The following is a 16,014-nucleotide window of genomic DNA, read 5'->3' as shown; positions in this document are numbered from 1 at the left end:
CTGGAAGATTTTTTCTGTAAAGGGCAAAATAGTAAATACTTTAGGCTTTGCAAGTCACTAGCAGTATCTCTTATAGATTCTTTTTTTTATTTTTCACAACCCTTTAAAAGTATTACAAATATTATTAGCTTTGTGGACAGCACAAAAATAGGTTGTGACTGTATTTGGCCTGTGAGTTGTAGTTTGCTGATTATTGATTCCTTTGGGAACTTTACTGTGATTAATTAGATGGTAGAAGTTAGTCAGAATTTTGACTTAAAATTTTACGGGCTGACAGTAATTTTAAAGTGAAAATTCTTTATTCTGTGAAAGGGAAAAAGGAATTTTACTCTAGGACTTTAAGATAAGGATTACAGAATATATATTTTCTAACTTGATTACTTTGTAATTTTTAAAAGCCCATTATATGGCCAGAAAATAATAATTTATATTCTTTATAGTTATTTTAATCCACATCTAAAAGGCCAAATAAGTTTTTTCTTTTCTGCACTGTGCTGTATGTGGTCCTGTGTTCCTAATGTATTTTAGTATACATTTATCTTGGCAGGTAGTAACTGAAAGATTTTCTGGCCCCTCTGGGCAGTGCATGGCAGTCTTGGCCAAAAGCTATTGAAACTAAAACACTGATACCATGAGAATCAGTTGTGCATTTTCCATTCTGCAAGTTCCAAAGTGAGGAGGGATCAGTAAAGGGTATGACAACAGAATTCTCAGAGTATCTGCCACTCCTGATTCAGCTTTTTTGATTTCTATATGTCTCATTGTGAACACAATGTAAAAATTAATTTTATGAATTTTAAAATGTTGAGTGATTAATTTCCTGGTTTTGTAAATTTCTAGCTACTTAAAATTATTTGTCAGAAGACTTCCATTAAAGAACATTTCTGATCAAATTATTTTAACAAAGCAAATAAAAAAGCCACCTTATGTGCCATATGTCTACATGTAATAGTTTTACAGTTGAGTTTGTGTACATGAGATGAATACTTTGAACTTCAGCTTCTTCTGAGTTAAAAACCCATGAGACAAAACAATTACTGAGCACTTGTACACCATTCATAGCTTCCCAAGTGGTGCCTTTGGTTTTTAAAATTTATCTTGTTTCTCCCACTCATATACCCTAAAAGACTGGTATTCTTGCATCTGTATATAGTTGGGGCATTTGATGTGTTATTTTCTTGAAAGAATTTTGCAGATATTAAGCTATTGAAAAGGGTCAAAAACTTCACTAATGCTCTTAGTGAAAGCATTATAGGCACCAGGATATAGAATGATGCTATTTATTAACAATTTATTCAGTATGGAGTGTTCTTTTTCCATATTGTATTGTCAGGTAATAGCTGAGCTGAAATGTTGTCAAATCTCTTGGTTTTAAAAATACTTAAACTTGTTCTCTTTTGTTCCTACATAAATGTTTTCACTTGTTCCTGAAGATTAATAAGTGACATTTGAAAATTAGCCTATGTGGCAACAAGCCATGTGCTCAAGAATAAATCATTGCATGCCAGTTAGGAGCTTAGTGAGGGCCACAGTGGGTATTAAATAACAGTTTTGGCTATACTTGATTTTTTAAAATTACCTACAAATTTTGTAATATAAAACTGGTGATATCGCATAGGTTTATAATATATTTAGTTTCTTAAAATAAAAGCTAGTGCAGTAATTTAAGGTGCATACAAGGATATATAACAATGATTTCATGTTCTCTTGAAGTTAGTAGGACTGTAAAGCACATTATTAAGAAATAAGAATTACACTAAGTCTGAGAAAATACGGTTAATAGCTGGCTCTTTAAAATCTAATTTAAATTTTGTATTAGTAAAAATAAGAAATGGAAAAAGTCACTAAGGTATAAGTATTCTCAGTGCTAATTATATTAACCAGTCCTAACACTGAATTCTTGATGGTGGTTAGTAATCTCTTCTTCTAAATTACTGGCTTCCAATTCTCTCTCTGCATTGCTGGAAACAACAATCATCTCTTCTGGTATTGGTGATGGGGATGCTCATACTTAAGTAGATGCATTCAAATTGATTTTAGAAATAAATTGCTGTCAAAATTTGTTTCTGCTAAATTAGTAGAGGACCAATATCCTGATTTTTTCCTCCTCATGTGATGTTTTGATACTTTTACATTGACCTTGTATCTTTAGTTTAAAAAATGAATGTAAGTTTATATTCTTAAAAAATTTTAAGAAAATATGAGCTTTTACCTGGTTTATTTCTCTCTATATTTTTATTTTCTTGCATTGATTTTCTAATTGAAAGAGACTCATTTCTGAACATGGCAGCTCATACTTTAAAAAGGTAATTTTAATGCCTTAAATTATTTATCTTGCTTAATAATATAAATTTCTAATATATAATTTTTGTTCAAGGACTTACTAATAAAGTCTTTCCTCTTGAGAATTAATGATAAACTATTAAAAAACTATGGGTATAAGTGGGGATCTAATAAGTACCAATGTACTTAATGATTTCATAAAATGGCTAGAAATTTTTATTTCAGCTGGCTTAGTTATTGATCCCATTAAAAATAAGATACACATTTCTTGGGCTGTAGTGATTTTTGTTATGGTATTATATAGTTGACTGGAAATATATCACTGGATGGTATAGGTTAGTAACTTAAGATATAACCCTAATCAACACATTAAATGACTGCTTCTTAATTGAAACTTAATTTTATGAACTGTAGATCAAGGTTTTACTTTAAAGCAGGGACTCTTAACCAGGGATCTGTGAGCTTGAATTCAAATTAAAAAAAAACAACACTATTCTTGTGGGGATGTGTTGGTACGAGTGTGATATATTTATTAAATAATATACAGTATAGTGTGGACTTAGTTAGGGGTCCATTTTTTTCACCTGACTGGCAAAGGGGTCTGTGGAGCAAAAAAAGTTAAGAACCTCTGCTTTAAACATGAATTACTGTTCTGAAGCAGTTCTTAATCTACTCTTAGGATTTGTGAAAGTTAATATACCCTAAAGTATTGAGGCAGGGTCTTGTGTTTTGTTTTGTTTTTAATTGTTCTAGGCAACAGATGTAGGGATGACTTTCCTGCATGCAAAAATTTAAATTAAGCCCTAGCTGTTGGCTTCCTTCAATTACTTCTTAGATTTTCTGTGCCTGGTTAAATTTAAAACTACAAATTATACTTTTGACATATATTAGTTTTTAAGTGCTGGGTGTATTTTGTCACATTTGGTTCAATAGAAAGACTGATGTTACTAATCCCAGAGAGTTAAAATATGCCAATCCTCAAAGTAATTTATTCTTAAAATTAAAATTAGAACAGAATAAGCTTGATATTAAACATGCCATAAAACATATCAGCTTTTTAACATATATTATATGAATGAACACAAATTTTATATCTTTAAGTTGATTTGTACTACATGTAGATTAATAGTTCCATACATTTCTCTTTTAGATGTAAGCTCCTAATTTGTGGTATTTTTCTGGACAAGCTAGGAGTCCAGTTAACCAAGTACTTTCTCCCCTTTGGCTACTTCCTAGCTTTCTGGGCTGGAAGACTTCGTTGATCTTTATATGTCCCTATATGATTGTGCTTGTCATGGCTTTCTTAACATAGCCTTAAACAGGAGCAATCCCATTTGCTCCTTTAAATTATTTAAATTAGAAGGTTAGGAAGCCATTATGATTGGATACTTTATAAAAAATATTTTTAAGACTTGTAGTAAGGATACAAAATGCCTTGCTGCCATTTTGTGTGTGTATTTTAAACAGCTCATGATGTTTTTATATTTTGGTAGCCAGCCTGCATTTAATATTTTTATTTAAATAATGTAGTTATCCAGTCTTCTGACCCAACTTTATTTGGGATAATTTTTATATGTTTTGAATAAAAGTTCAAACATCCCGTTTTTATCCCCAGTGCCCCTGTAGCAAGTGGTGCAAATCAGCTATTTTCCCTAAGTGAAAGACATAATTTAAACCTATCTTCAGTTTAAACTTTGATCAAGTCCATGACTACCAAACTAGAATGAGTGCATTAATTGGAAACAACACAAATATCATATATGTAGTCTAGTTTTTCATTATTCCCCCCTAATTCCTAATTTAAGAAATATTTTTAAATCCTAAGGCCATTAAAAAACAAAACGGACTTTTTAAAAGGAACAAACCAGGATTCTAGCCCATATTTTAAAATTGCATCCTCAACCTAACATTATTTAAACAATCTAATGTCTTTTAAAAAAAAAAACTCAGGTAAAGCTCATAATTTCAGACTTTTTATACATGGCTGTCCCAATAAATCATGCTTACCAGTGAAACTAAGACTTTAAAGAAGTTGTGTTTTACAATGCAGAGAGTGGAGGATGCCTTTTATACATTGGTGAGAGAGATCCAACAATACAGATTGAAAAAAATCTGCAAAGAAGAAAAGACTCCTGGCTGTGTGAAAATTAAAAAATGCATTGTAATGTAATATGGTAAGTTCAGCATATTAATTTTGGCAGAAAGCAGATGTCTTTCAAAGGTAACATGAAGTAGCAACCATTTTGGAACTACTTAGGTATGGCATTCTAATTTGAAATCTTAAAAGAAATGTCGTTTGTTCCCATAATTAGTACCTGTATTTTAAATCTATTGGATGTTAATTATAATTGTGATAGTTTTGATGGCTATAGACCAGTAATCTATATTCCTCCTAGGGTCTGATGATTTAATTAGTCTTAAGCAGGTGAAGTATTTGCATACTGATATTTATCTTTACGTTTAAGGGAAATCAGACCCACCGTGTTGAGAAAATCAGCAGCTTTTGATTTTGTTTGTTTTTTGTTTTTTAAAGGAAGAGACTATAAGAAACAGAATAAAGTTGAATGGCCTAGAAAGGTGGGAAAAGGCCAATCTTCTGTGTTCCTTAACTCAGAGGCATAGACTTCCATCCACTTTTTTTTAAATATCCTCCCCCTTGTGGCTTTTTGCATGCTGTCTGCTCTCTGTGTCCATTCGCTGTGCATTCTTCTGTGTCTGTATTTATTTATTTCCCCTCCCCGGCTTGCTGTTTGCTCTCTGTGTCCATTTGCTGCACGCTTCTCTGTGTTCTTGTCTCCCTCTTTTTGTTGAGTCGGCTCTCCTCTGTGTCTGCGGGCTGGGTGACACTCTGGCACTTGCGGGTTGGGTGGCACACTGCAGCATGCGGGCAAACTTGCCTTCACAAGGAGTCCCCGGGACGCGAACCCAGGGCCTCCAGTATGGTAGACAGGAGACCAACTGACTGAGCCACAGCTGCTCGATACCCACTTTTTTGCCCATGAGAAATCTAGGAGTCTTAGGACGACTACTACCTTCTCTTGTCACCCCCATTTGGAAGCAGTTACACTTTGCTATTCTAACTATGTCTTCTATCACATCATTGGTTCAGGCCCCTATCATTGCTTATTAGGACTGCTATTATCTATTTGATATACCTGTTGCTGCTTTGACTCACAGTGCAACCAGAGAGAAATATTACTACTTACATGTAATTCTACTATCTTTAAATGCAGTCATCAACTTCTTGTTTCCTGTGGAATGAGATCTGTCATATATGAGCTTACCACCTTCCTACTTTTTGAGCCATTTTTGACCTTTTATTTAAAAACTCCATGTTCATCTGAATTTTTTTGTGCTTATATAAACAAACACATTAATTTGTTCTTACTGGGCCTTGAGTCTTGGCCCATACCATTGCTTTTGTTTGGAATGTCAATAATTTTATCTCCTAGTCCTATGAACAACTGCATTTAAATTTGCACAATTCTCCTATCTCTAAGAATCTTTCTTTTAAGCCATTTTGCTAGGCAGAGTGTCCCCATTGTATTCTTTCAGTATATTCTGTTCTTAACTACTATGCATATACCATGTTATATTGAAATGACCTCTTTATTAGTCAGCCAAAGGGGTCCTGATGCAAAATACCAGAAATAGGCTGGTTTTTATGAAGGGTATTTACTTGGGGTAGAAGCTTCCAGTCACAAGGCCATAAACAGTCCAACTCCAGATACCATAAGAGGTACTTTCTCACTCAGAGTCTGTTGCTACGTGTTGGCTCAAGATGGTGGGTGATGTCTGCAAGAGTTCAGGCCTCCTCCTTCTCCTGAGGCTCGGTGGTCCCACCTTCTTCCAATCCCAGCCGCGTGTATCTTTCCACATGTATCTGCTTCTCTGTGTGCTTAATCTATATATCCATATTGCTTAGCAAAGTTCCTGGCCCATAGCAACTGCCCAATAAAGGCTTTTGAGTGGAATCTCTCAATACCTCTTCCAAACCAACTCATACTAAATTGTTTTGCTCACAAAATACTCTATTCAATAGATGTCATGAAGTTCATGCCAAAGCTTAAGATTTTGATGCATATTATTTGTAATATATAGTGTTCTGTGAGAACATGAAATAAAATTAGAACTTTCAGGCTACTAAGGTATCATTTATTATACTTAATAAACTAAAAGTTGGTATTATGGTATGAATTTTAGGTTTGAAATCATTAATGTATCTCCTCAAAGTGTAAAATACACAACTGAAAAGTAGACTCAGTCCCAGAAGATATTATGTGACATACCAAACTGCTAAACTCAAAAACAGCAACAAAGCATAGCTGGCATTACTTTTTTATTAAGATTTATGAGCTCTTAATATTTTTTGACAGTCACTCTATAAAGCAATATTTCTTAAATTTGTTATTTGTGGTTAAATTTAACATAAACTTTGAAAAGTTCGACTTTTTACATAACAGTGACCATGACCAGACTTAAGTTGTGGTTTTAATTTTTAATTTTTTCCTTCTATTGTTTCACTAGTAGATGATTTTTAAAGTAGAGCTATTTAGAATAAAATATGTTTATGCTTTAATTTTCATTTAAAATAAAGCTTAAGCAGAATATACTATTTAAAAATTTCTAACTTGTGTGAACTATTTTCACAGTGACTATGCACTGTGAATGTCAAATAGTTGGACATGATTTGAATCCTTGTTTATTCAATGGACATGGATAGCATTTGTATAAAGAAAAATACTTTTAAATTTAAATAAAATTTTACAAAATTAATTTTATAATAAGTACATACAAATGGGTATTTTAGTCTTAAAAAGAATGGGTTTAAATTAAATAGTTGTTGGAATACTGCCTTTGTCTTTTACATGTGTGTATGAGGATGACTAGTTCTCACTTGAGGAAAAGTAATTAGCTACCCTATTGAGGCTAATTGTGACATTTCTCTAATCATTGAAATTACTTACTTTTAATAAGATTATATAGAAAGTAGAGTTCAGTGCAACATGAGCCTGAAGTTTTGTCAGGATCTTAGAAGAAAGTATTATCAGGGAAACGGATTTGGCCCAGTGGTTAGGGCGTCCGTCTACCACATGGGAGGTCTGCGGTTCAAACCCCGGGCCTCCTTGACCTGTGTGGAGCTGGCCCATGCGCAGTGCTGATGTGCGCAAGGAGTGCCCTCCCATGCAGGGGTGTCCCCGCGTAGGGGAGCCCCACGCGCAAGGAGTGCGCCCCGTAAGGAGAGCCGCCCAGCACGAAAGAAGGTGCAGCCTGCCCAGGAATGGTGCCGCCCACACTTCCCGTGCCACTGACAACAACAGAAGCGGACAAAGAAACAAGACGCAGCAAATAGACACCGAGAACAGACAACGGGGGGGGGGGGGATTAAATAAATAAATAAATCTTTAAAAAAAAAAAAAGAAAGAAAGCATTATCAAACTCTAGCTTACAGTGGATTGTCTCCTAAATACTCATATATTATTTTCCCCTTAGTATGTGCCTTCTCTATATCTATTTCATGGTTTTCCTTTTTATGTGTACCATTTTAGTATAATTGACATTTTTATTATAAAAGCAGTTCAGATGGAATAGGCTACATTAAGACTGTTTGATGAAAAGGAATTCATGAAGGGTAGGGAAGTTGGTTTAGATGCTCTTTTAAGATTTCATCCCATTCTCAGGTTTATGATTCCCAGTTAGTCAAGGGTTGGTGAGCTATAGAATAATTCTTTATTATTCATTGGACATTTCCCCCCTCCCTGTGTATTAAAGTTTTATTTACATATATATATAATTTTTTCTTTAAGGCTGCAGGGTGGTACCTTGATTGTATTGCTAATGAATTATTACTTTTCCTTCTTTGGGAGAAACATAAGTGTGTATGTTTGTATTATATCAGTAATGATCCTGGAAAGCAGGGAGCATCAGTAAGTACAGTTTGGAGGCTTGATTCACTAGTATTCAATCAGTAATGCTTATTTTTATCGTATAACTATTTTAAATGTTAGCAAGGCTCTCATTCCCTCTCAGTTTCTTTTAAAATATAGGGTTAGGCTTTTTTGAAGTAAAGACCTGTGAAAATTAGCTAAATATAACTTGAAAAAAAAATATCCTGAATTAATTGTTATAATTTTGAATGTAATATTAAGTAGTAGTCTTGAATGTAAGACTGGCAGATCTTAGTAATGCAGTAAAGGTGAAATCAGATCACTGTTAAAATTTTTAAATTATTTTCAAGGTAATATGATCTAATGATTGTATTTGTGTGATATTCAACAGAGGTCATTACAATTAGTAAAAACTCAATTTTTCATTGTTCTTAAAGTGGCTTGGTATGTACAACTTGTTTGGGTGTTTGATCCTAAGTCTCCCTCTAGTGTCTAGATTTGGAAGCAATGTTAGGTTAACAGTTTTGTTTTTATAGTTACTCCTCAGTTGAACAGATTTAAAAATACATAGAAGAGTATAAAATTTTTTGCTTTTTCTTATATTTATTTGCTTTTTAATAGCAGTATGACAAAAAGATAAGGATCTTTTGCAATCTAAGTATTGTATGGTTAAAAATCTATCTTGCTACCACTTTCAGAGTGCCATTTTTTCATCTTATGGATTGTTATTAGTTGGAAAATTATTTTGACTTGAAATCACTTTAACTGATTTAGATATCTTGCTTTGGTCACAAATAGATCTAAGTCACCATGAAGAAATGGAAAACTTTGAGATATGACATTTGTCTTTATATGGCTAGCTTTTGATTAATCTATACAAAACAAAAACAAAAACAATAATAAATAAAAGAAGCTCCTCCAAAATGTAAACTACAATACCAATCACCTGATTTGGTTAATTTCTCCACAAATCAGAGGTATTACAGTTTTCAGAGCAGTTTATCTTGTTTTGGCATCACTTTAAGCTTCTTTCTTACATATGAAGTTTATGAATTGAAACCGGTACCTTAATATATTATTATTTGAAAACTGTGTATTCAAATATACTCCTTGTAAAGTAATTAAATTTCGGTGAATTTTGCTGGATCCCAACTCAAATATTATTGTGGATATTTATCAAAATATAAAAATAGTATATACTTCCATGCCTTATATAAAGTCCAGAAACTCAAGGATAGTTGTTTAAATACACACAAACACAGAAATACAAATGCATTTGGATTTTGGTGACTGAGGTTTGACAATATGGAAAAATTAGTAGCAAATTACCTTCTGCTGGGAAAAAGTCATTTGTTAAGAAGCATATCTAAGATTTGATGCTATTGCATATCTTCACCTTTTGTGAAAAGCATGGTTTCTGTTTCTGTTGATAAAATATCCCTGAGAAGACATTTAAGAATCCTAAAAGTCTCATATATATTCAGTTGCCTGAAGAGAAACAAAGTTCCTTGTTCTTTTCCAATATTAATGTTTCCATTAGTAAAATATCCTAATATTTTACTAATCTTGTCAACTGTTTGCCTCAAGTCAAGCTATATATTTACATTTTAATACTTTTTATGTATTTCAGGGTGTTGACGATGCCTTCTATACATTAGTTCGAGAAATTCGAAAACACAAAGAAAAGATGAGCAAAGATGGTAAAAAGAAGAAAAAGAAGTCAAAGACAAAGTGTATAATTATGTAAATACAATTTGTACTTTTTTCTTAAGGCATACTTAAGTAAAAGTGGTAATTTTTGTATATTACACTAAATTATTAGCATTTGTTTTAGCATTACCTAATTTTTTTTTTCTGCTCCATGCAAACTGTTAGCTTTTCTCTTGAATGCTTACTTTTAAATGACAGTGGAAACTTTTTTCCTCTAAGTGCCAGTATTCCCTGAGTTTTGGTTTTTGAATTAGCAATGTCTGTGAAAAGAAACTGAATACCTGAGATTTCTCTCTTGGGGTTTTGGTGCATGCAGTTGACTATTTCCTATTTTTCTTACCAATTGTGAACTTCGGTGTGAAACAAATTAATGCAACTTTCAAATCATCCTTATTCTGTGATTTATCTAGGCACATACATGGATTAATTACTAATTGTAACTTCGTTTGAGACTTCATGATTGGTTTTACTAGAACATTGAGGGAACACAAACTTGTGGACTTCCTATAGATCCATTTTCTAGGTATGTCCTAGAGTTTCAGATAAACCTTAATGAATGTAAAGTTACACTGTTCACAGAGGTTCCCCCTTCCCCCCTTTCCATTGCTATTTGTCAGTCATTCCCCCAAGAATATTATATTTTTTCTATAAAAAGGGAAAAAATGGAAAAAAATGCAAGGCAATGGAAAATATTAAAAGATCATTTACTTTCCTCATTAGATAAATTCCTCTAAGGCTCCTAATAGCTTTTCCTGTTAATGCAGACCCCGGGTGTAATGGGAATGATAGCAACCATCTTGGGGCTATATTACATGCTATTAAATTTTTGTAGTAAGTAAAAAAAAATTAACATGTATAAAAAATACTCAAAGGAACTAAAGATAGTCTCCCTTTGTCAGAATGCTCTTACCATAACTTTAAATCTTTTTTGAACTTAAGTCTTTGAAAATAGTTTCAATTCTGGTAAAAATGTTAAAAATTGTTTGGGCCATTTAATTTATTTTAGTAGGTATTAAAGAGGCCAAGCTTGCTAGTCCAGGTCGCTGTGTCTTTGGGCTTCACTGAGTTTCCCAGCTCTAGACTCACCCCTCCAGTCATCAATGTTGTCATGCACTGATTGGTCCAAAATGGGAACTGGAGAGAGCTGGGTGGTTCAGCAGTGTACTTCTCACTGTGGAGTAGTGGTCCAGTGGTCCTGCTGACAGATCTGGAGCATCACTTTTGTTTAACAAAAGAGCAGATTTTTTTAAAAAAATGAAATGTTAAGAGTTGTGATGGGGGGAGTGGCAAGACCTTATTTTTAAACAGTGAAGAGTTTTAAAATCCCTGATTTTGGTGTGTTCTCTTAACAATGGCTAAAGTAACATTTCATAAACATTTTACAAGTCTGGTCCATCATTAAGAATATTAAATGGTTAAAAAAAATAGATAAATTAACAAAATGATTCCTTCAGTGATTCCTTTTTTTTTTTTTAATGTTAGTAATTAAAAATATTTGAAGGGGGATAGTGTGAAGTGAAAATATCTCTGGAGTAGGAGAAAGGAGACTTAGATTCTAGTTATGTGTTTTAGATCTCTGATTTTGGGCAACCACTTATTATCCATTTCTTCGTCCTAAAAGAAGCCATCTCAAAAACTCTTAGCTTTACAATTATGTGATTTACATTCATTTTACTTAAGGAGACACCTATATGTGAAGCTCAGCACAACCTGTAACTTTTACCTGTATTATCATCTTCAGTGCTGGTCTTAGGCAAAATTGTGCAAGAGGTAAAGTTTATTTTTCAATATTCCTTCTCCAGTTTCAGGATCCCCCCTTGCCATATTAGCATCATCTTACCTGCCCTAGCCTTCCAGATGCCCCACAACTTGATACTTTTTCTTCTAATACTTGTAATTCCCTTTAACCTCAAGACTTATTGCTGCTATGGATATGCCCATGAAGGCTTCCCATCAAATCACATCACAATGCCCTACATCTTATTTCCCCGGGGTTCAAGATAATCAGACATCATGGGATTTGCCTTAATAGCTTATCAGGTGGTTGTAGTAGCAATTTAATCTTGGTTCTTTCAATATCATCTTATTGCCTAGCCCAGTAGTGACTAAGGTTGGAATTTTCAAATCTGCTTTGAGTAAACAGAATCTTATCCAGTGGAAGGAGAATGTTCTAAAAGTAATCCTGAAAGAATTCCTTAAATATGTACAATTAGGACAAGCCCTGGTAACAGTGATACATTCCATTGTTTGATATTTAAAATCTTTCTCCAATGAAAAAATACTTTAAAATTTAATTTACAAAGCTTATTTTTTATCAGAATTCATTTATTCAACAAATATTTGAGTGCCTACTAGATGCCAGGCACTATGCAAGGCACTGGGGATATTATAGTATCCCCAGACCAGGGACATAATCCCTGTTCTTAAATAGCGCTTATATTCTAGAGTGGTCCATAATATCTTAGAGAGGCACTTGGCACATGACCCAGTGATAGCATCAATACATACTTTAGTTTTGCAAAGAAAGGGTTTGGTCTTTTAAGTTTTCTTCCTGTTCTAAATTTTTTTTTGTATGATTCAAATACAACTGTTTTAATCAAAATCTTTTATACAAATCACTTTATTTCATTGTTTTAAAGGCGTAAATATGATTATATTGATTCTTTATTTGGCATAACTATGTGATTCTACTGGGACAATTATAATACTTATTAAATTGTATATCAGCTAATAATATTAAAATTCCCAAATATGTAATATTCTAGTTTGTCTCTTTGTATGATTAAAATAGACTTTTAAAAAATTAAATCTTGAATTCTAAAATAGTTTCATCTGGGTACAAATAAAGAAGTGCCAAACTAATTCACAGAAAAGGAAACTTCTATTCTGTGTAAAAATCAGTATGATTTCTGAAATATTGTGCTAAACTACAGATTTATGGACACTGTCTAGGTAGGATGTTAGATTTATGCAGTACCTCCTCTTTCTTGTTTCTACACAAGAAAAAGAAATGGCCATACTTCAAGAGTTGCAGTGTGTAGCTGAGGGGATTTTAGGACTCTTGAATTTTTGATGTAGCGGGGCAATTTTTTTGTAAGGCAGTGGTAGTTGTCCTTTATTATATGAATTTTTAATGGTTTGACAAAAATGTTTGCTTTTAGTAGAGATTTTAAAGAGGGAGATAATCCTAGAAATAAAAACCATTGTATCATTACTACAGCCTTAAAGATAAAAATACTTATTGAAGTTGAAAAAATTGCTAAAATACATAGTCTTAGACATTAAAATGTTTGTGGAAGGATGTAGAAGTATATAATATAAATTTGAATGAACATTACCATTTAGGAATTGTAGGTTCTATTTTAACTGAGTCACACTGCATAGGAATTTTACAACCTAACTTACCAAAACCTTTGCCTCCATTGCACAGTTTTGTCCTAATAGATATAGAACGTTTTTGAGGCATGTTAAGTTGCACTTTGCACAAGTTCATCTCATTTGTATTTGTGATGTTTTTTCTTCTAAGCATTTTTTCAAACAATATATACACATTTAAGTTTTTTGTTGTCAATAAAAACTAAAGTCAATTTCCATTTGTCAAGAAATAATCTCTTGATAATTGTGTATTTTTTTTTAAACCTAGCAGTTATTTAAAGCTGAATTTTTATGAAATAACTTGTGTTAATATTGGGTCGCATGAATTCTGTATTGAGAAATTGAATTATATACAGCTGGTAGCTATAAATTCAATCAGCATATGAAAATTATTTTTTTTTTAATTAGAGAAATTGTAGGTTTACAGAAAAATCATGAATACAAAATTCCTATGTAAGTCCCCCATTAACATTTTGCATTAGTGTTGGTATCTTTGTTACAATTGAGGAATGAAAATTATTTTTCTCTAAAGTTATGTTCACATTAGTTCTTGAAGACTAAACTACATTAAGGTTTGTATTTTAGGTTAATAGTTCTAAGTGCCTATTTGGGATGATAGTAGGCAACTTAGATGAGTTCAGGGAAAAAAAAGTTATTACCTGCAGAAGTGTCAATTATAGAGGGTTCCTACCTCCCAGCCCTCCCTCCAAGAGCTAAATGGGTTATAGTTTCTCCAAAAGTTTCCAATTCCACTGTCTTGTGTTTTCATGTTGAAAATACTTTTGCTTTTTTCCTTTGAGTGCCAATTTCTTACTAGTACCATTTCTTAATGTAACATGTTTACCTGGAATGTATTTTAACTATTTTTGTATGTGTAAACAGAAACCTGCACATTTTGTACATTGTGCTTTTTTTTGTGGGACATATGCAGTGTGATCCAGTTGTTCTTTATCATTTGGTTGTGCTGACCTAGGAATGTTGGTCATATCAAACATTAAATTGAAAATTGACCACTCTTTTAATTAACTTTTCAATGTTTATAGGAGTATGTGCTGTGAAGTGATCTGAAATTTGTAATATTTTTTGTCATGAACTGTACTGCTCCTAATTATTGTAATGTAATAAAACTAGTTATGGTGACTATGATAGTGTCTATTTTCTTGATAGAAACTTGATTTGCCTTGCAATTGCCATGGAATACTTTAGAAGTCACAGGGTCTGTACTATACTTTTTTTTTTTCCAGATTGTAAGTTTCATAGTTCTTGATTTTTGAAGGGTGCTGTGAACATGAAAAGTTTTAAACATTTACCAAAACCATGTTAGGTTTTAGGTCCATAGTCATGTTAACTCATTTAGAAGCAGATGCAAAATAAATGTCTTGATGATGAGAGCAGAATAACTTTATTACTTTTTACCAAAGAAGTTAACTGATGCCTAACAGATGATTTAAGGGCCAAAAGGAGCCAGCAGCAAAACTGATAATGGAAATAAATAATTGAAGAGCCTATATTTATCTAATGCCAGTTACTGGCAGGGTGTTTTGAAGTCAGAAGTGAGTCTAACTCCATACATATTATTTCTATGACTGCATGTAAATCATTATGAGGTGCTATTTGTTGTGTAGTGAACCTTGAATATATACTATTAATGTACCACATTAGGTAAAAAATAAGTTAGTCCTTTAAAAGTTAAGGGGAATAAATGTTCAAGAAATTTTGCTGAGTGAAGTGTCTATTACATTACATTCTCTTGTCAATAAAATGGAGAAATGGGCTAAGAAAAACTGACTAAAACTTCATAAAGTTGAAAAAACATTGCCTTATATTTTCATTTCAAAATTGGGTCTTCATTAATAAATTTATAATATGTAGTTGGTGACATCATATAGCTAAATTAGTACTGTAGTGTAAAAATTGAGATAGTGTTGCTAAAGCTCTAAATACATAGAATTTTAGTTCAGTAAGGCAGCTCAAGTTTTTTTAATACATATATACCTTGTCCATTTTGAGTCAGTATTATTTTATATTTTGTATATATAAACAGCTGGCACTGATTTTCTGCCAAATTATAGTAATAATGATCAGTTAGTTTTGTCGACATCTGAATAATAGCGTTGTTTCATAGCTCTGTATTTCCTAAGAAAGTATAAGGCTTCTAGCTCTTTCATTACAAATTCACCCCGTCCAATCAGTTCTTTGATCTTCTCTGGGTCCTTCACATCTTTGTTTTTAAGGAAAACATTCTTTAGTCGCCTTTTAAAATAGTCCTCTCCTTTTGGATAGTCTCTTCCAAGATGCAGCAGCTTAAAAAGAAAGATTATAGATTTCTAAACAATCCATGTCATATAATAACATACAGTTGTAAATCTGGCAACATAACTACTTACATTTTTATAAAGATTCAATACTTCTCCTCTTAAAGAATTGGCCATTTTCATTTATCATGGAAAGTATCCACTTTTATGTATAACATACCTGATGAAAAGGAAAAATTTTTGCAAATGACTGCACTGTCAAAGTAAAAGGATTTTACAGATTGGGAAACTGGTAACTTTTTTACATTCAGTGTCTACTGAGCACTGGCACTGGGTTATGGCCCTGAACATGTCAGATGGAGATACCTGCTCTCAAAGAACTGCCATCTCCTAGCGGAGACATAATAAACAAGATAATTATTACCTGTGTGAAAAGTCATTTGAAGGAAATTAGGTAATGAGAGGGAGAAGATTGGAACATCAGAGACAGATGTATAGGTATA

General features: G+C 32.7%; 1 protein-coding gene across 3 annotated transcripts in view; it reads left to right on the top strand.

Moving 5' to 3' along the window:
- KRAS (KRAS proto-oncogene, GTPase) overlaps window positions 1-14,399 on the top strand; it is a 49,104-nt gene extending 34,705 nt beyond the window's left edge. For 2 of the 3 annotated variants that reach the window (XM_071210216.1, XM_058282915.2), the window contains exon 5: window positions 9,802-14,399. In XM_071210216.1, coding sequence (XP_071066317.1) covers window positions 9,802-9,918 — 117 coding nt within the window. In that variant the 3' untranslated portion in view covers window positions 9,919-14,399. Of the gene's footprint in view, window positions 1-4,333; window positions 4,458-9,801 lie in introns of all 3 variants that reach the window. The other variant, XM_058282914.2, reaches the window with a different exon arrangement.
- Window positions 14,400-16,014: the final 1,615 nt, after the last annotated feature.

The sequence above is a fragment of the Dasypus novemcinctus genome, chromosome 20 (assembly GCF_030445035.2).
Source record: "Dasypus novemcinctus isolate mDasNov1 chromosome 20, mDasNov1.1.hap2, whole genome shotgun sequence".
Classification (NCBI taxonomy): Eukaryota; Metazoa; Chordata; class Mammalia; order Cingulata; family Dasypodidae; genus Dasypus; species Dasypus novemcinctus.
This window is presented reverse-complemented; position numbering and strand designations above follow the sequence as displayed.